Genomic DNA, 20,456 nt, shown 5'->3' with positions numbered 1-20,456 from the left:
ATTGTCTTGGTCTTTCCCTTGTTGATTGGCAGTCTGGTAAGTGAGGCAGTTTTGTCTAGTGTTGCAACCTTTTCCTCCACACTTTCATGTTAATGTGAAACGAGGGCGACATTTTCAGCAAAATCAATGTCCTCTTACAGTTTGTAAAGTGGCCACTGAATTCGCCATTGATGGCCATCTGTTGTCCTGGGACAATTTCCCCTTTATGCACCTGGATTCAGAGTGAGTTTTGAATCTGAATTCACTTCAGGAAGAAAATGTTGTTAATACCACAATGTTCTCTTGCTGCTGTCTCCTTCTACCACGTGCCTGACAGAACATTCGGTGTAAACTCAGTTCCCTCAGTTCCCTTTCAAACCCACACCTATGCTCAGAGGTGGTCCATCCTTGTCTCTTGGTTTGTTTAATCTGAGCCTCTCTCCATGATCAACAATGTAAAAAAACCTCCAGTGGGAGCAAGACTTTCATAAGGAGTTTAATCTATCAGATACAAATTCAAGATGAAGAGATTACAGCAATAAAAAGGAGAAGACTTACACACACCAAACAATGGAAAAGTATACAAAGGTAAAAACTTGTCCCAGTAACTTTTGTATTTCCCTGAAGCTTCACAAAAATCTTTGAAAAACACCTGCTTTGTCTATCTACCAGGCAGGTCCTGGCTCTGGGCCACCATAGCAGAGGAAACATTGCAAAAGAAAGTGGCAAAGCATTTCTATCATCAGAAGGTTATTTTCTGCGATGAAATGGTTCTGATACTGATCCTCCAGAGTCACCGTGTCCCACATCATCATAACCTATATCTTCAGGAGGCAGGAGTGGGGTTTCCTTCTCCGTCCCAGAGACACCTCCACTCCTTAGCGAGTGCAGACTCCAACCTGAAAATACCAAGGAAGACGCATGCGGTTAGGAGAACGGTTCTGTGGGTAAGTCCAGCTGCAGACACAGGTGGAGTGCTCTGTACAGAAGAGAGTCTGACAGTGGGTCTGTCCCACGAAAGCTCACCTAATAAACTATTTTGCTAGTCTTTAAAGTGCTACTTGACTGCTTTTTGTTTTTATTTGATTGCCCCGCTTTGTTATCTTGCAGCCACGCAAGGAATTGAACCTAGAAGCTGAGGGAAATTCTGGTATCTTGCTGGCTTGACAAGACACAGCAGGGCCCTGATTTTCCTCTCTCGATTCCCGGAAGCCTCTTCTTTGAGGGAAGGAAGAGTGGGGAGAAGGAGAGTTTTTCACAGGAAGTGGTTCGACCAGGGCTGTTCCTGTGCTGTGTAGTCCAGATTTCAGCCACCCCGTTCTGTAGAAATGCAGGGAAGTACAAACTCACCTGTCTGTGAGTCCCTGTTCCTGCTACTCTCTTCCCTGCCTTCTTCATCATTCTTCCCCCAAACAAGGTCATCGTCATGGACAGACACTTCTCTGGCATCATCATACCCATCCCCTGGGGCATCTGCAGACAGGGCAGGGGCATCTGGTGGGAAGACAAGAAGTGAGTATTAACAGAAAATTCTCATTAAGGAAAGAATCAAAGGGTAAGTAGCAGACACACCAGCTATACTGTCCATGGGAATCTCCCAGCATTTTAGCCCTCAGGGCGATGAGAGGAGCCTTCCTCAGCAAGCCTCAGACTGTGGGATTTCACACACCGATTTGGGTCATTTCTGTAGCTGGCCAATGGGATCTTCAAGCTCCGAAGTGAACAGCTGGAGGGAGAGTTCTGGGAAGAACTGACAGGGACCTAGTCCAGAGGGACGGCTGCACAGGAGCTCTGTTACCAGCACCTCAAGTGTAAAGGATTGGGAGCTGTCCAGAGTTTGTCCCTGATTTCCTAAACCTCCCATAGCTCTACATGATTTCAGTGTGTTCCCTCAGTCTCCATTGCACTCACACTGCTGGGAGCTGAGCCAGCTAATAAGAGAGGGACTCTTGGGTGTAACATCTCTATGTCCCACCCACCCCGTCACAGTGTTTGTGACACACGTGTGTAAACTGTAATAGCCGTGTGCTGGGAAAGGCTGGCAATGAGCCCTGCTGCACTGTGGAGGTTTCTGCTGCACTCTGACCTCCTTACAAACGTGAGTAGCTCCAGTGCAGATAGAAAATAAAGGCATGTGCGGGTGGGAGTGGGAGTGGGGGGAGCTTTCTGGTGTTTTAACAAACTACTGTTGTTCCATCTTGAAACAGAGTTAGTTTCTGGGAGTGTAATGGAGCTTCCCCAAGGCGGATTGTCTGCTCACCCGGGCCACTTGGAGTCTGCGGCGCGTCATCCCAGGCAGGTTCCTCCGCATTGTCGTAATCCAACTGGGACCCCTCAAGGGAAGCTCTGTCTGGAACAGCAAACACCACCCTCAGCCCAAGCACGAGCAGTGCAGGTGGCCCTTAGAGCCAGAGCTGTTTGTCACAGCATGTGGGAGGGTGAGTTGCAGGTGCCCGTGGTGAGAAGGGCACAAGTCAGAGAACTGCAGTAAAACAGGACTCTCAAAAACATCCAAGGGCTCAGAGTCCCGACTGAGTACAACAGTGGTTCATTTGTGTGGTGCAGTGGGAGCAGGGTCTGGCCTTGTGCTGAGATAACAGGCTGGAACATGGGCACTGCCAGGCCAGAGCCGGCCTGTGCCAATCTAGCAGAACCCTGCAGACAGGTTTGAATTATCCTGTCACACATTATCTCCTCTCTCTGAGCAGTGTGAGTTGAGCCCCACTGGACTCAGACACAGTTTACTCAGACAGTGCCCCAGCTCCTCACCTGGGGAGATCCCAAGGATCTGTGCTCAGGAGAGCACACGTGTTCCATCCTGAGGCTCTGTCAGAAACCCTGTTCCACGGGATTGGACCCGACTGTATGAAATGTGAACCATGGGAGGGGAAGTGGCTGCAGCTGCAGGAAGTGTCACAGAAGTTCTGTTTTGTCCCCAGATTTGGGTCTGTGGCCTGAGTCTGCTCCTTCCCCGTTACCTTGTTCTGATCCAGGATCGTTTTCCCCCTCACTGTCCCCGGTGTAGTACTGCAGCTTCCTCACTGACTCATCTGAATAGGAGACTGTGGAGACAAGAACCAGAAATTCATCACAGTGAGAGCAGCTGAATGGAGGCGCGGGGAACACACCAGGGGCCTGGGACAGGATTTCTGGCTTCAGTCTGGTCCTCCTCCCAGAGAAGATGCTGAATCACTGTGACTCTGAGCAGTGAGGGGCAACACACACACCCAGGAGAAATCTTGATGTTACTGTGGTAAATGTGACTGACGTTATGTTACAATTTGACTTGCAAGATGCTGTGGTGAGTGAAGGGAATGTCTCTGGCCACTGGTCCAGGGAAGTTCACAGCGGTTGGTCTCCTCAGCCACAGACAGGACTTTTACCTCTTAAGGTTAAATACCTGCCTCCCCCATGAATCAGTTGATCAGCTCTTTGGGGTGTTTCCAGCCTAACCCAAGAACAAGCTCTGTGAGTCACTGTAACCATCCTGAGAGGGGTTCTGAGGGATGCTGCGTGTGTTCCCAAAGTCCTGCTACAGCTGAGGCCTTGGGCACGATGTTCCTGTCTGACACTGAGATAAAATGGCGCAAAGGGTAACAGAGTCGTGACTCTAAGCCACAAGGCTCTCCTGGGCTGATCCCTCTGCTCTGGGGGCAAGAAGGAGACCACCTAGGAGACCAGTGTCTGAGACAGGAGGGGGCACAGAATAGCCTCGGCCTCAATGTTCCAAAGCAATTTTCAAAGTATAGGCTCGCCTGACGCCAGAGACAGTCACTTTCCTGACCCTCTCACTGGAAACATTCCCAGGCTGCAGCATGCGCAGATGGGACATTAGGTGTCTCTAGAGCTGGGACCCACACAGAGTATGGCGGAAAGACAGCAAATCTCACAAAGGCTCCCTGAGTAACTGCTGATCTCAGCACAGACCCGGCTGCCACAAGTAGAGCATGGCAGAAAACAGCTGGTTTGTTTCCACGGCCATTGTAAAAATAAATAAACAAATGCATAGATACAAATGCTTTGCCTTGAGCTTTTTTGAAAGTTTTTGGCAAATGCAAAACTAAAGAGTTTGATGCTGAAGATACCTTTTGTGTTCTTTTGGACATTTGGAATTTTTTTAAAAAAGTAGGTTTATAGATTAAGGGAATTTACAATAGAGAAGTTAAAGTAAACTCCAAAAACATGTTTTGTTTAGAAAAGATTGAAATAAAATGAATGAATGTGTTTGAAATAAGTGGGTGTAACTGATATGAATTTGTGTATTTTTTGGTGCTTCCACATCTGCATTTTCAACCAAAATATTTTGTTATACATTCTTGTGCTCAGCTCTAACGAGAAGCTCACAGGGCTGAAGCTGCACTGATGTAGCTCTGTGTCAGGGCCTCAGGATGAAGGGTGTTAGATAGCTGCTCCCTGTCAAGGGTGAGACAGACATACCTGAGCGACTGAACATTTGCTTCTCTCTCATGAGGTTATAATCAATCTCCTCGTACACGGCCTCAGAGAATGGATCCAAGGGTCTTTTGCTGTCTGCAAACAAAGGACAGGGTTAGCACAGGGTCAGAGAAACCAGTGTTTGGAAACATCATTAGCTCATCCAGCCCTCTCCTGTTGGGCCTGGTCCAAGCCTGAACCCCACCTACTCTCTGTGAGTCTGTAAGGTGCCACAGGACTTCTTGTTGTTCTCAAAGATACAGACCAACAGGGCTACGTCTCTGATACCTGCCACACAGTCTCACTGCTTTGTCCAGGCTGGATTTAAATGGGCTAGTGACAGAGACAATGTCCCTTTGCACAACTTACCATTGATGATGGCTCCTTAGACTAGTTTGGTGTCAGGCAACTTCCTCACATTTATCTTAACTGTCTGCTTTTTAATTTCATCCCATTATTTCTGGTTACTCCACTTTGAAGCAACTTAAACCATTCTTCCCCCCATGCTCATGTTTCCACCCATCCGCAAAATAATAACTCCTCTTTTCACAGACTTTAAGGCCAGTGGGGACCATCAGAACAGTCTGTCTGACCTCTTGTATAACTCAGCCTGTGACACTTCACCCGGACACCTCATGTTTGAGCCCAAAGATCCATTTAGACTGAATCACGTCAGGGGAACCAGCTATTGTGTTCCACAAGCAGAGAGCAGGAGGGAGTGAGGTACCACCAATGGTCAAGGCCCCTGCAATGGCAGGGAACTGAAAAGCTGAGTGATGTCTAGGTAGTCCTGGCAGGGGATCTGTGCTCCAGGCTTCAGAGGAAAATGAAAATCCCCCAAGGTCCCTTTTTGCCATTTTGACCTGGCTGAAAATTCTTTCCTGACCTTCAGTCTGGAAATTGGTTTGACCCTGAGCTCATGAGAAGACACACCAGCCGGACACCTTAGATGGAGGTTTCTCTGTCCCACTCAGACAGCAGGCCCAGCCCATCCAGTGTCATGTGTGAGGCTCTTGCTAAAGCTGGATGCATTAGAGAAGGGTGAAAACAAAGCTCAGAATGTGAGGGCTTCCCCATCTTCCTTCCTCCTTGCAAGTAGCTGGCTGGAAAGTTGCTAACGGACCAGGCATGTGGATGGCAACCCCCTGCCCCGCTTTCTTTCCAAGGAGCTGAGAGCTCATATTGGTACAGGGTACTACAGATGAAAAATCCTCCACAAGTGCCACCCATGAGCATAATACAGAGCAGTCCTGCTTTCCCACATTGTTCCTCCCGCACAGTGTCCTTTCTACTGCATCTCCCTCTTCACAACCGTTTCCCACGGCTCTGTTTTAATTCCCTTTTTCCCCGACAATATTTCCAGTTTCTCAGGGTACCACTGCCTAATGACTCCGTGACACTAAGCACCACGATGTGGAACAGAAATTGCAACCCCATGCAGGACCTTTGGGAACCACTGTATGAAATCGGTGACTGGCTTATGTACGATTCTGTTCTAATGCCCATTGGAGATTTACCACAGCTCCTTCATGAAGGAAAAACACAGGTGGTGGGAATGGGGGGATTAAGGTGAATCACTGAGATTGTAAATAGTTCCAGAAAGGAAAGAGCCTTCCAGGTGGTCACACAGACTGGTTCAGAATGGCTTTACTGGAGATCAAGAGACAGAAAGATTTCTGAGATAAAAGGCTGCTTTTAAACAGACTCAGGGTCTCCATAGCGACCTAGCAAATGGACAGGACAGGTTGGTGGAGCCTCCCTCTGGGGACGCAAGTCCCAGCTCCTCCTGTTCTGCTTCCCCAATGCCCCATGGCAGTGCCCAGAGACAGCTCTCCATCAGCCAAAGGAACCCCTAATTGGCTGAAGCCTTAAGACCTCCCCTCTCCGCCAGAGGAGCCCTGAGACTGTGACTCTCCCTAGCTAGTAGCACATTCAGTCAACATAATAATAAATGAGAGAGGAGTTAACGGGGACCCTCAGCCACCCACCCAGCCTGGTTACACCCCTCCCTTTGGCACCCTGCAGGCCCCTGCTGTTGCAGAGACTTTTCACACAGTGACACCCATTAGGACTCACCTCTGCGCTGGGCCCTGGCACTTCGCACCTGCACCCCCAGCAGGATTAGGACCAGGCAGAGCAGGGCCCCCAGGATAATGCAGACCACCACGAGCACCGTGACTCTCCCACTGTCGGATGAAAGGCGGCGCAGGGGAGCTGGATGGAAACAAACATGTGACAGGGAGAGATGGGTCTGTGAGAGTCCAGGGCAGGTGACAGGGAGCTCCCCAGTCACTCATGGCACAGCCCAGGGTGGCAGTGTAATGGGCTGGGACATCTGTGTGCCTGGGTGGCAGCTCACAGGCTGCTGTTTAAATCGTGGGCCTGGCACTGTCAGCTGAAACCAGGAGCCAGGCATCGTCCTGCTCAGCATGGCCTGTAGCTCCCACCAAGGTGTCATTGTCCCCTAGATGTGACAGGCCCTGGAAAGGAGCTCCTGCCTTCAGGCTGAAGCTCAGAGCTCCTCCTCTGGGACCCAGCCCAGGGAAATGTAGCCTTGATGGGAGGAGGGGGAGGTGTTACCTGGAGTATTCGGAGAATCTGTCTTCGGTGTCACACCTGTGAAGGGAAAAGGGGGAGAGTTGGAGCCTGGCATTGGGGACAGGGATGTGGTTGTTAATGGGGGAACATCTCTTCTGAGTTCCTGGGAGTCTCCCTCTGTCACCTGCACAAGCTCCCTCTTAGCAGCACAGGGCCTGTACGATAAGGATTTCGGACACAAATCCCATGTGCTCTGGGCAGCGATGAGGACACTGGTAACAAACCATCACACAGGAGCCTGTCATGGATGCAGGGGTTACATGGACTGATATCTGAGCTGCTCTGAGCTCAGAAAGCTCCCACCCACCACATCTACAATGCTCCTGCACCTTGGGATTGGGAGGGCCTGGACCATGACCAAAGGGGCTGGTATGGGGAGCTTCTTCCTGGACATCACAGGATGGACTTAAATCATCTCCTGTCACTCACCTGAGCAATTCACAGCTGCATCCTCCTTATGGTAACAGTCGCTCTCACCCCAGGGCCTGGCAGGACAGTCCCACAGAGATGACTCCGTCCCTCTGCAATGCAGCGTCTCCACCCAGATGGGACCAGTCCCCTCACCGAATGCAGCCTCGCCCAGAGCAGACACAGCAGCGCCACAGTCCAGTTGTTTACACACAACGTTAGCATCCGCCATGTCCCAGGAGTCATCACAAATTCTACCCCAGGAACCACGGTACCAAATCTCCACTCTGCCTGAGCACCTGTCCTCTCCTCCTACGAGGCGCAGCTTCTCCTGGTCTGGAAATGCAGAAACCTCATTTGTTAGTGGGACAGCTGGGAAAGCCCTCAGGGACCAAAGGGGAGACAGAAGACAAGGTACCTGTGCAACTTGTAGAGTTCGGGCATTCAGGAACTGGGGTCAGAGTTGGTTTTGTTTTATTGCCTACAGAGAGAGAATGCTGAGGTGAGTGGACTGAGTTGTGTGTGTGAGGCTGGTGAAGAATTTATCTGCAATTCATATGCCTATTTTCAGCACTGTATAACCTGAAACGGGAACTCTAGGTCATTGAATACCCCGTTAGTTTGCTGTTCATCTGTTCCTTGGACACAGCAGGAGACACACACAGATCTGTGGGGAACTCTAGACAAGACCTACATGGCACAGTCTGGGCCCATCTCAGTTTGTTCATCCCAAGCTGCCTATCAATGTTGTCTGCGGAGAGGTTTTTCTTGCATCTCAGGCTCCCTTATCACACTGAGTAAACTCGTCTCTCTTCTAATTCATTTAGTAACTTCCAGGTTTGTTGTTAATCAGACATATTCTTGTGCAGAGATTTTAAATCTGTCTCTGCTGAGATACGACCAACAAGAAAAGTTCCATCCTAACCCTTCCCTTAATTAAACAGCTCACATGCATGTCTGTGCGCACACACACGTGCAGAGTTTCAGAATTACCAGTGCAAGTAATATGTGTCTCTTCTCTTCTGTCATCACAGGACTCTGCATTCCATGGCTCAGACGGGCACTGCCAGAGGGAGCTGTGCTGCTCACTGCATTGAACACGGTCCAGCCACGTTGGACCAGAACCTTCTCCATATGTAGAGTCTCCAGCAATGTACCCTCCATCCCCGCAGTGCAGCTGTTTGCAGACAATTACTGCGGTGACTGTAGACATCTGATTGGAGCAAACGCTGCCCCACGTCCCATTGTAGAAAACCTCCAGCCGCCCGGCACAGTCACTGCCGCTCACCAGCCGCAGATCTGTGAACTCTGGAAAGAAATGCACAAAAAAGGGAATTAAACCATCTTCTTCTGTCATGACCTGAGGTGTGAAGGGTGAGGTCTGGAAGGGGCCTGTTACCAGCCACTAAACACTCATTTTGTTAGCTTAAGGCCTAAAGGATTGTGATAGTCACAGGCCAGATGCCAGCTCTGGCCAAGGCTGAAGTCCTCAACTGAGAAGTGACAGTCTCCTGGCTGGCGACCAGAGCAGGACTGGTTACTGCTTTATTGCTCTCCTCGAGCAGCACCTGCTGCAGGGCTCCTCCCATCATGCTGAAGGCTGGAAAGGGGAAACTAAACCAGGAGATATGGAGAGTTTTTCTCTCTTTGGCCGAGGGAACTGAACCAAAGTGAAGCCAGAGATCCCAAGGGGCTACCTGGGTCAGTTATGAAGGACACTGGAATTGGCAAATCACACAACTCTGTCATTTTCAGGATTTAAATGGGAACTGATTTCTGTGTGTGTCTTTACTGGCTTCTTCCTGAAAATAACCCTTTCATTTTCTAGTTAATAAAGACTGTCTGTGGTGTAAGATCGAGGCCCTTTCGTAAGTGCTATTTTCTCTCCGTGAAGGTATTTATGCACCATAATCAAGTTGTCTCTTGATGTTCTCATGAAGCTGAACCATTTCAGTATCTTAAATCTCTTACCACAGGGCTTTTCTTCAAGCTCCCTGTTCACTTTTGTAACTCTTCTCTGCTCCCTCTCCAATTTCTGTGGCATCCCACCTGGGCACAGTATTCCAGTTCCTGTCTCACCAGTGTCACACACAACAGTAATGTTCAGTTCCCAGTCCTACTCACTACACACCTGTCTACATATCCCCGGCTCACATTAGCCCATTTCACCTTGATTTGCCAAACACAACACTCTGGCACTAAAAGCTCATGTTATTTCCCCGCTGGTACCCACAGTCCTCTGCAGTCTGCTCTCTGTAACAGAGGCTCCTTCACATACCAGAGCTGTGTCTACACAGCCCCTCCCTTTCAGAAGGGGCATGCAAATGAGCGAGATCAAAAACGTAAATGAGGACCTGCTTTAAACATCTCATGTCTCATGTGAATATTCCCACGTGATGTGGCTTTTGGAAGAGCCATTTCTGGAAACCAAAATATCCTTGTGGATGGGGCTCCTTTGAAAGGAAACCCCCCTTCCGAAAACACGCTTCTTTCTAATTTGTTTCCTTTTGAAGGAACCCCATCCATGTGGCTGCTTTGGCTTTTGGAAATGGCTCTTCTTGAAGTCATATCATGAGAGAATATGCAAATGAGGTGTGTGATATTTAAAGCAGCACCTATTTTGCATTTTGGATCTCACTCATTTGCATACCTCTGAAAGGGAGGGGCTGCGTAGACGTAGTGCAGCTTTTAAACATTAGGGTAAACTTGCCATTTCATCACTGCCTCTGGGAGGCAGCTGAGGACTTTCTAATGGTGACCCAAGCAGATAGTTGCACAAGGGAACGGGAGGCAGACACAGCCAGGGAGAATATCATTTTCAGCGATCTCCTCCCCTGTCCACTACACGGCCTGCTAACCAGGCTCATGGCAGAGCAATCACAGACCAGACCTGAGCAGAGAACTCCTGCATCCTCTTTGTGTCTGCAGTTGTGCTGGCCCCAGCCCCTGGAAGGACACTCCCAGAGCTCAGATTCGTTCCCAGTGCAGTTCACATCGTCCAGCCAGATCTGCCCAGAACCTCGTCCATAATGAGCAGAGACAGTGGCATTGACGGCGTGTCCACATCCCAGCTGTTTGCAAACCACATTGGAGTCTGACAGGTCCCAGGAATCATCACAGACTGTCCCCCAGGTTCCATTGTAGTAAATCTCCACTCTCCCGGAGCAGCGACCCGCTCCATTCACCAGTCTGATCCGCCTGCTCCCTGCAGGGATAGAGCCCAGCTGTCAATGTGGACTGTCCTAGGAACAGACAAAGTTTCTGAGCTTTGGAAATGACTCACCCGAGCAAACGACACTGACGTCCTCAGCAATTCCTGCCTGGGCTGTCTCAGACACTGAGTTGTTGCAGAGTGTCAGATGAGTCTCATTCCCGACACACTGGACCCTTCTCAGCCCCACAGGGCCTGTTCCCCGCTCAGACTTCGGGGGGTTATAAGCTTTCTCAGCGACTCCGCACTGGAGCGCCCTGCACACCACGCTGGCATCGGTCATGTCCCACTGCTCATCCAGCACTCGGCTCCACACACCACCGAGGGAAATCTCCACTCTGCCGTCGCACCGGCTCTCTCCGTTCCGCAGCCTGAGCGACTCTAAGCGACCTGGGCTCCGGAGAGAGGGAAATACACTGAGTGACACTGTTGTACACTGGAGACCAGACAGAGTTCCGATTAAATTTTGAACTGTTTCTCACTAAGAAGATCTCCCCAGGGATCAGAGAGTGTCACAGTGTTAAAGGGAACAGCCTCTCTCAGAAGATACTTTCCTTTTGGGGTTAGACGTGGAAGGTTCTGTAAGGATTGTAACACACTGAGCATGGGGGAGCAACTTCCTAGCAGGCGCTGTACACGAGTGAGCAAGGCCACCCCTGCAGAGTGCTGTGTGTGCTGGTGGAAGGGCTGCTGAGGTTTGTAGTAACGTATCCAGGTTTAAATGCCTGGCAGCCAGTGGATGGTGCCTGCACAGGCACCTAGTAGGTGGCTTGGGAATGATTTCAGCAAGTTAGTGACGAGGGAGTTTGGCCAATGAAGGAGCAGGGCTCATGGCAGTCGAGAACAGGTTGTGGAAAGTAACTTCACTTAATTCCCTCGGGTATTTGCCCCTTGCTTGGCCAATGTCTCAGATCACCTGGGTCGTGCACAGGAGCGCCGAGTGTTAGATCCTGGCAATGGTGGTTCTGACTGGAGAAGTTCCCTGAAGTGTGGTGTCATCTCTGAGCCCAATGTGGGTTCCAGCGGATGAATGCAGCGTGTATGGAGCGCGGAAGGGGACATTCTGTGCAGGGGGCTATTGTGACTCCCTTGGGACGTGTGCCTCAGTATGTGCGTGTGTCAATGAGTCCCACACAAGGAGGCAATGTAAGAATTACTGACTGAGTTCTGATGTGGGTGGAGCCAGGAGAGACTGACATGGAAAAAGACAAGCAGAAGGTTAGTGCCGGATACACCCAGCTGGCTGTGTCTGGTCCAGCAGGCACTGATGTGACATCTGGGGGGTGCAGTGTGTGTGCATTGGTTCCAAACACCTCTTCGGTCATGGTACCCAAATATCAGTTGGAGCCCAGGAGTGAAATCCTGGCCCCTCGGAGGTCAATGGTAAAACCTCCATTGACTTCAAGGCAACAAGGAGCTGGGAAATGCTTCATGTTGCAGGTGGAGTGTGATGGTAGAGAGCAGCTTTGGGGCTTCCCAACATGGCTCATGGGTAAAACTGGCTACCACTGCCCCTCAGGGAGGGCAGGAGCCCTCATGGCTGATGGACGGGGCCAGGAGCAGTTCCTGATAAGGAATTCGCTTTGCAACAACTGTAGGGAGAAATCAGCTCCCCCATGCGCTGTGAAATTCCCCCCTAGAACCCAGGTCCTAGCTGGGTAGTTCGGACGAGAATCAGGGAATTCAGTTTCGGAAGCAGGTCGCAGTGTCAGAGAGAAGCATGAGAGCTGCGAGGTGAGTAGCCTGCAGGGATAAAACCTCTCAGCTCTGAAGGGGAGAATACACCTCTGCTGAGAGTGCTGGGCAGGGCCCTGTTGGCTTAGTCATGGCGTGTAATGGCCCCAGTGACAGCAGATGTGTGGGAGAGAGCTCTGGATGCAACGTGTACTCTGTTAGGCAAGGTACAAAGCCAGGGCTTCTGCAGTAGGCGTCAGTGTAAGGAACCCCCCGTACGAGCCAACCAAGCAGCTTTATGGTGTCTCTGTCCTTGGAGAGGAATATGGGGCAAAGGTGGCTCTGCCTCACTCACTTCAGAAACTGGAAAGTCACAAGAGACCAGCAGGGAAGAAGAAAGCACCAGGACGATATTGTTGGGAGAGGTGACCATCCTCCAGTCGTTAGCACTCGACTCCAACCCTGCCTCGGCTGCAGAATTCATTGGTGATCACCGTATATCATATCTATATGTGGTGTCTTAAACTAGACTTCATGGGGTGTGATTTGCAGAGGCACTGAATGCTCCCAGCTCTCGCTAGAGTGAAGACAAGATGTGAATGTTGAGAGAATTTGTCGTCACCCTGCGTGATGGGGGGATGAGCGCAGGGCTGCCAGTCAAAACAGTAAGTTTTATCCCAGCTCTGCTGATGAATCGCTGGAAGTGCTGGGTCTCGAGGGCTGTGGGGAACTTAGGCATCTCACTTTACTTTTGTCTCTCTCTTTCACAATGTGTAAAATGGACCTAATAATAATTGCTACCCACCTACTTCCCTGGAGTTTTGAGAGGGGTTAGTAATGGCTGGACAGTCCCTTGAACAAATAAAATAAATGAGAACTGTTGAGCCTTCTGAAAAATCAGGTCCTGAGCGTTTCAGGCAGGTGCCAGATCACCCCAAAGAAGTTACAAGTTTGGAACTTTGGTTTTAATGAGTCTGTGTAAAATTTTCAAAAGAGTTAAATGATGGAGATGCCCAAGTGCCATTTTCAGAAATGACTCAGCCTGCAGGAGGGCTCCTTATCTCTTCTGCTATTGAAGTAAATGGGACTCAAGTCCCTCAGTCACTTGGGCACTTTAGAAGCATTCTTCTTGGGTTTCTAAGTGTCTAAGGTGATTTTGAAATGGGCATCATCACTATCTGCTGTCATCTGGGGTGTTATGAAAACAAAATCATTGCTGTTGGTGGTGCAGCCCAGTACTATGGTAATGAGCACCATAGAAAAGCCCATAAGCAAATTAATAATTCTGTATGCAGTGCAGTGTCTGTGTGGTACCTCGAGTAATTAAAGCCCTGGGTCACATGTGGAATGATCAGCACAAAAAGAAATATTCAGCAGCTCCTTCATCCCCTGAGCACCATCCTCCCAGAGCAGTGAAGGACCGAGGAGCTGCTAGCATGGAGGGGAATATTAGGATGTGTACATGCTCTGGCAGTGTATATGCACAAGTGAAGAAGGAAGATGAATTAACGTTGCATGAGCAACCTTAGCTCCAGGGTTTCTTAATTCTTGTGCATTTGGCTGTGACTAAGTAAACTAAATAACACTGTTTAATGTTTTAACATAAGGTGAATATTAGAGCAGATTAAAAACCCAAAACCCTGTGAAGTATTTTAAATGCAATAATTCACTTTTTAAATACACATGAGATACCGGCATGTGAAACTGAATGAGAAATTTTTGTTTACATTCTAACTAATCTGTTGACTCATTTGAAATTCCAGAAAATTGAAAAAAAGTCATTTTCTGTTGCATTTTGAGTTTTACAGGCTCTCTCTCCTTCTTCCCCATTTATATTTTTTGCATCTTTTTTATTCTTAAACCTTTTGAAAAAGAAGAGTAAGAAAACAGGGAAACGATATTTTTTCCAACTAGAAAGATGATATAAAAGTTTTTAAAAAGCAAAGGGAAATGAATTGTTACTTTCTCTGTTCTGTGTTATCTAAAATACCCTCAGGAATTCACCTGAGAAAAGGGAAACATGATTTTCCGCGGTTTATAATTCAGCCCAGACTGGAAGGAATTTCAGTGCCACCACTCACTCCTTCCCAGACTGTAAAGGCTGCTGCAATCAATGAAGGCACAAGAGGTTCTCACTAAGATACCAAGAACGTCTTATAATAGAGAGTGTTACGCAGCCTCCATGCTGGGAATCACTTTTAGCCCAGCCTCTCACAAATTGCCATTGGAGGTGGAGGGCGACAGTGAATTGGTCACACTTATGAAACAAGAAGGACCGAGTGCTGCCCATGTTCTGCTGCCCTGCGTAAGGACAGGGTTGCTGATATCCTTTGTCAGCTTTCTTCCTTCTCGGCTCCTAAGACAGGCACTTTATTCCCCTCCTCACCCCCGGAGCTCTGCTCTCCACTGGTTCCAGTTTAAATTCATCTTTCCTGAAGATGGGTGACCAGAGCGGTGGAAGGATTTCAGATGAGCTCTTAGCAGTGCCTTGTGCGATGGCATTAGCACTTCACCTTTACTGGAATTGCCTTGCCTGACACCATCCCACAGCACATTTGTTTTATTTTTTTCCAAAGCTGCATTGAATTTGCGGCTCCGAGTCATCCTGTTTCCGACCCCCCATCCTGATCTCTCCTCTGTCACTTCCAGATGAGGACCCCAACTTTGTTGCAGAAAGTCTTATTAACCTCCAAGAGCATCACTTTCCACTCAGTGCTTTTTTACCCCGTCCTCACAGGCAAGGTCAGCTCCCAGACTGCTGCACTGGGGAGTACATTGGGGGGTGGGTTGCCCTCCATGGAGAAAGAACAGTTAAGAACTATTTAGAAAAGCTGGACACACACATCCATGGGCCAGATCAAATGCATAGGAGGGTGCTGAGGGAGGTGACTGATATGATTCCAGACCCATTGTTTTATATCTTTGAAAACTTTGGTGACTGGGGAAGATCCCAGACAATTGGAAAAAGGAAAATGTGGTGCCCATCGTTAAAAAAAGGAAGAAGGAGAACCAGGGAACCTGAGACCAATCAGCCCTATCTCAGTTCCCAGAAAAATCATGGAGGGGATTCTCAAAGAATCCACGTTAAAACACTTGGGAGAGAGGAAAATGATCAGGAACATTCAGCATTGATTCACCAGGGGCAAGACATGCCTGACCAACCTGATTCCTTCGACAGTGAGAAAACTGGCTCTATAGATAGGGAGGAGGCGGCAGATGTGATATACCTTGGCTTTAGAAGAGTGAATGGGGGCTTGATAGAAGCCTTGAGCTTCCTGAAGCGGGGCTCTAAAGAGGACGGAGTGAAGCTGTTCTGAGTGGTGACAGATGAGAGAAGGAGAAGCAGTGATCTCAAGTTGCAGTGGGGGAGATCTAGGTTGGGTATTACAAAAAAACCTACTTCATTCTACTTCATATGTTCTAGAATGTGTTACCGAGGGAGGTGGTGGGATTTCCATTCCGAGAGGATTTAAAGTCCCAGCTTGACAAAGCCCTGACTGGGATGATTTAGTGAGGATTGGTCCTGCTTTTAGCAGGGAGGTTGTCTTGGTGACCTCCTAAGGTCTCTTCCAACTCTACAAATCTATGTTTTTACAGGTCAAGCCAAACTTTCCCTTGTCACAGATATTCTTTTCTGAAAATGCTCTTTACTTTACTTTGATTTTAACACATTTTCCATTACTGCACATGCAATACACTAATTATTACACATGATTTAGAATCGAGCTCCCTCTCCCTGTGTTGTGCCCCAGGGTTCCCTGCTCTGGGGACTGTGCCACACACTTAGGGGCAGGTGTCATGAATCCTGCATTTCTCCTGCACTTACCTGAGCAAACCACACTGGCATCATTGTCGTGTGAGCACTGAGAGGGCCCCAGGGCAGTGACAGGGCATCGCCAGAGATGAGGCTCATTTCCATTGCAATGAAACGTGTCCTTCCAAACAGAGCCTGTTCCCTTCCCAAAATACCCTCCTCCTGGGGCTGATACAGCAAATCCGCAGTCGAGCTGATGACAGAGAACGTTGGCATCTGCTAAATCCCAGCGTGAGTCACACAGGGTTCCCCAGTCACCAAGGACCTGGAGCTCCACCCTCCCTGAGCACTCTGTGCTGCCGTTCACCAGCCTGAAGCCTGTGAGCCCAGGAAAAAAGGGAGAAGGGGATTAGAGACGGAACCTTGGAGCTATTTCATGGGAAATATTTTAAGAAAGGAAAGTTAGAGCCATTTGATCCTTTTCTCATTAAATTGGCCTCTTTGAGGTTTTGATCCAGCCCAACCCACCCTGCTCCCTACACAGGGATATCAGTACATTGCTTCACCTTCAACTTGTATGCAGATAATTGGGATTGTAAAGACAGGTGCTGAATTCTTACGTGAGCATATGGCGCCAGCATCTTTTGCATGTGAGCACGTCTGATTCTCGGGTGGGATCCTGGGACAGGAAAAGAGGAGAGACTCATTTCCCACACACTGGAATCTTTCAGTCCAGATCTGCCCTTGTCCTTCCCCAAAGTGAGCGCCTCCTGGGAGAGATGCAGCGACTCCACACTGTAGTTCATTACAGATCACGTTTGCAGCATGGAGATCAAAGTGTGCGTCACAGACTGTGGCCCACGTGTTTCCATGTATGACCTCCACACGCCCTGAGCAGGCACCTTCCCCTCCGACCAGCCGAGGCTTAATGTGTCCTAAAAAGTCAACAGAGGCTGGAAGTTATCCAGGGGGCTTTGGGAGCTGGGATGCCTGAGTCTCATGAAACTTTGTCCGAAAACTCATTTTGGTTTTGTGGTCAAGGGAAGGCAGCAATACAATTAAAATGGCATTATATAAGAATGAGAATAAAGGACATTAGAGGAAATCAGTATACGTGAGGAGTTCCAAAATAAAGAAAACTCGTAAGAGGCGCTAAAGACATCAGTATAAAACCCATGGCTGACAGAGCTATGAACAACGAGATTTTAAGTATGTAAAGTGCAAAGAAACAGATCCCACCCCCCAACGATGGTGTAGCTACATTAGAAATGCAGATGGTAAAATTGTGAATAAGAACACACAGAAGGAAGAAATGAATGATGAATACTTTGACTTTGGGGGGAGAACACGTTATCTATTCTTATGTTTGTTAGAATAGAGACTTACACAGCTAACTCTCTGTTACTGATTATATGTTTGTTTCATTTATTGTGCAAAGTCACCAATGATGGGAATTACACAGCCTCCCTACATAACAATACTATAATATTCTAATATTTAATTAGCCCTATTGTTAGACAGCTTTTCCTAACGTTGAATCTGAATCTCCCTCGGTGAAATCATAGAATCATAGAATCCTTCGCCTGGAAGGGACCTCAGGAGGTCATCGAGTCCAGCCCCAGCCTAAAGTGGGATCAACCCCACTAAATCATCTCAGCCAGGACTTTCTCAAGCCGGGACTTAAACACCTCTAGGGATGGAGACTCCACGACCTCAGTGTAAGTCAGTTATGTCCAGTGCTACCCTGCACAACAACTGGCAAACAATCTTTCACATTTTTGAAGACTGTTATCGGGTCCCCTCAGTCTTTTTATTCTCTCTACTAAAAATGTCCAATTTGTTCGATATTTCCTCATGGATAAAGTTTCTGACAACTTTTACTCTGTTTTCTGCTCTCCTCTGGAAACTCTCCAATTTGTCCTCAATTTTCTTAAACAGTGATGCGAAAAACTGAACCCAGCACTCCAGCTGAGGCCTCAGCAGTGCATAGCAGAGTACGACAATTTCCTCTTCATTGTCTCATATGACAGTCTTGTTAGTCAAACCCAGAGTGACAGTTCCCTTATTCACAGCAGCAGCACGGCTTTTCAGACTGTGATTCACTGTAACCCCCACCATTTTCTGCACTACTGCTGCGGAGTCAGGTTTTTTTAATTTATAGTTGATGTTTCTCTCCTGTCTTGTGCTTTGCACTTGTCTTTATTTATCAAGATTATTTTGAACTTTAATCCTGCCTTCCAGAGAGCTTGTGAACCCCCCTCACCTCAACATAATCCACAAGCTGTGCGAGCACATTCTCCAATCAATATCCAAGTCCTTTAGGAAAATATCCAATTGTACCAGACTCAGGACAGTTTTGTTTTTTGTTCCTTTTTTATTCACAGGATCAGAGCAATTGCCAAGAGCACGGACAAAGCACCTGACAGCCTGCAGGCCGAGGTCTTACCTAAAGCTCAGCATTTCCCTCAATATCTCGGCTGACTCACCTTCTCCCTTGCACCCTGCTTCTGGAGACAGACATTTAGTCCCCTTCCCTGCAGACCCTGCCTCACCCTCTCTTCTACTTCTTCTTCAGTCACTCACTCAGACAGTGGAACAGTGGCTGAAGCACAAAGGGCATATGACTACCAGGTAATACCATGCAATGCCAGCCAGAAAAGCGCATGAGACTGTCCATTTTCAATATCAGGGGACACTGGAAACAAGCAGTCCGTGTCTGTATTAGTGAGTGCTTTGAAAATATCCAGTGGAGTGTCTACACACAAAAGTTTTCTTTCAAAATTCAATGGCTCCTTTGGAAAGAGTTCCTCCACTCCTGGTTCAGGAATTGCGCCATCTTTCGAAAGCTTCTTTCATAAGAAATCATGTGTAGACGCTTCACAGGCCCTGATCTTTTGATCCCTGGCCCATTCGTTCCAAAGAGCGGGGCCTGTGAGGTCGCTCACTTTCGAAAGGGCAGATCACTGTTCTGATCAGCTTCTGTGTGTGTGGACGCGCTCTTTGAAAAAAGTTCTTTCAGAAGAGATCTTCCGGAAGGACATATTTGGAAAGAACTCCGGAATGGAGATGTAGCCAACGTGGGCAGCGTTACCTCCTGGGCATGTACACACACTTCTTTCTTTATTTGGTTAGTTGGGCTAAACTGCACGATTGAAAAAACTGAATCACCATTAATCGCACTATTGATCAAGGGGCTGCAGAGTTCCCCACCCTGACTTGAGTCTGTGTGGTGGCCATCTCAGCTGCGTGGCCGCCCATGGCTGGTGTCCCTGCAGCTCTAGGGATGCACCCAGCTGGCGTTCCCATTACTGCTGGCAGGACTCCTAGACACAGGGCTTCTGGGACTTCCCCACCTCCGAACCCAGGTTCCAAGGGATGGGGCTGCTGGTGGGGCTAAGCACCCTATACAACTCCCACCCAAGGGCTGCTTGTGTCCCCCACATCCTGGCCAGGGTTTCCCATGGCTGCTTGTGCTGGCAGGGTTTGCACCCCACGCCGTTCCCAGACATGGGGCTACTGTGTTTCTCTCACTCTTGCCTTGATACTGTGAGACCCCTAATGCATTTTTCTAGGGCTGTCAATTAACAGTTAACACCTGCAAATAACATGAATAACGTGTTAATTTTTTTATCCCCTTAAATCTGTCCTGTATTAATTGCAGGCATTGACGTGTGTTAATGGACAGACGTAATATTTAGCGTATCTGTCAAGTACATACCATGCAATGCCAGTCACAAGTGTGCCAGGAGAATGTCTGTTTCCACTTTCAGGTGACATTGGAAACAAGCAGTGGGCAGCATTAGCTGTTGCAAATGTACACAAACTTCTTCATCTGAGCGATTGGCTGAACAGGAAGTAGGACTGGGTGGCTCTGGTTTCTCTGTCCATTAGGTCTTATATTCTCGCAGTACATTGGCTCCTGATTTAGTCTGTCTCTCCTCACCCACCCCCAGTTGTTCCCACTTGTTGGGAGTTCCAAGCAGCCCCAGCCCCCCATCTCCTTGCTCAACAAGTCACAGTCTCTGCCCCTCAACTCGCTGTTCTATTTCCCTCATCTCGCTAATCCAGTCAGGCAGCCCCAGGTGCTTTATCCAGCCAGTTGCCCTCTCCCCCTCTTTCTCCCTGTCCCACTTTCTCTCCCCATCACACACCAGTCTGCATTGTCAGAATGTCCCACCATCACCTCCCCATGCACAGAGCCGTCCCATACATCTCGGATGATGCAGAGTGGCTGCACCAGACCCTGCTTGGGGGCCCCAGGGCAGCCCCTCAACCATCCTGGAGTGTAGCTAAGTCACAGTGTGGCCCAGAGGATTACCTGGGGGAGCAGCCTGGTGTGGTTGCAGCCTGCTCTGCTCTGCCCTTCCCGCCCTCTGGCCCCTCTCACGCAGTCTCTGC

General features: G+C 48.7%; 2 protein-coding genes across 2 annotated transcripts in view; both read right to left on the bottom strand.

Annotated features, from left to right (window-relative positions):
* The window catches only part of LOC142013990 (scavenger receptor cysteine-rich domain-containing protein DMBT1-like), a 98,013-nt gene that overhangs the window by 63,901 nt on the left and 13,656 nt on the right, over positions 1-20,456 (bottom strand). The window contains exons 2-8 of the mRNA XM_074996020.1: positions 16,679-16,993; positions 16,131-16,436; positions 10,703-11,020; positions 10,310-10,438; positions 8,413-8,727; positions 7,838-7,900; positions 7,441-7,755 (exon numbers count right to left, since the gene is read on the bottom strand). Of these exons, the coding sequence (XP_074852121.1) occupies positions 7,441-7,755; positions 7,838-7,900; positions 8,413-8,727; positions 10,310-10,438; positions 10,703-11,020; positions 16,131-16,436; positions 16,679-16,993 (1,761 nt within the window). The remainder of the gene's footprint in view (positions 1-7,440; positions 7,756-7,837; positions 7,901-8,412; positions 8,728-10,309; positions 10,439-10,702; positions 11,021-16,130; positions 16,437-16,678; positions 16,994-20,456) is intronic.
* LOC142004089 (uncharacterized) lies at positions 730-7,066 on the bottom strand. The gene is made up of 7 exons (XM_074981514.1): positions 6,994-7,066; positions 6,486-6,627; positions 4,417-4,505; positions 2,958-3,041; positions 2,240-2,329; positions 1,330-1,473; positions 730-878 (listed from the first exon to the last, which is right to left on the bottom strand). Exons 1-7 carry the CDS (start codon positions 7,064-7,066, stop codon positions 730-732), a joined length of 771 nt encoding a protein of 256 aa, XP_074837615.1.

This window comes from Carettochelys insculpta, chromosome 1, assembly GCF_033958435.1.
Source record: "Carettochelys insculpta isolate YL-2023 chromosome 1, ASM3395843v1, whole genome shotgun sequence".
NCBI lineage: Eukaryota > Metazoa > Chordata > Testudines > Carettochelyidae > Carettochelys > Carettochelys insculpta.
This window is presented reverse-complemented; position numbering and strand designations above follow the sequence as displayed.

Bases quoted from the DNA above. Each gene is read 5' to 3' on its own strand.
- LOC142004089 (XM_074981514.1), bottom strand. From the start codon at position 7,066: ATGCCAGGCTCCAACTCTCCCCCTTTTCCCTTCACAGGTGTGACACCG. The intron at 6,628-6,993 runs GTAACACCTCCC...GTTTCCATCCAG, and splicing joins AGATTCTCCGAATACTCCAG to CTCCCCTGCGCCGCCTTTCA. The intron at 1,474-2,239 runs GTGAGCAGACAA...TCTTCCCACCAG, and splicing joins GCAGACTCCAAGTGGCCCGG to ATGCCCCTGCCCTGTCTGCA.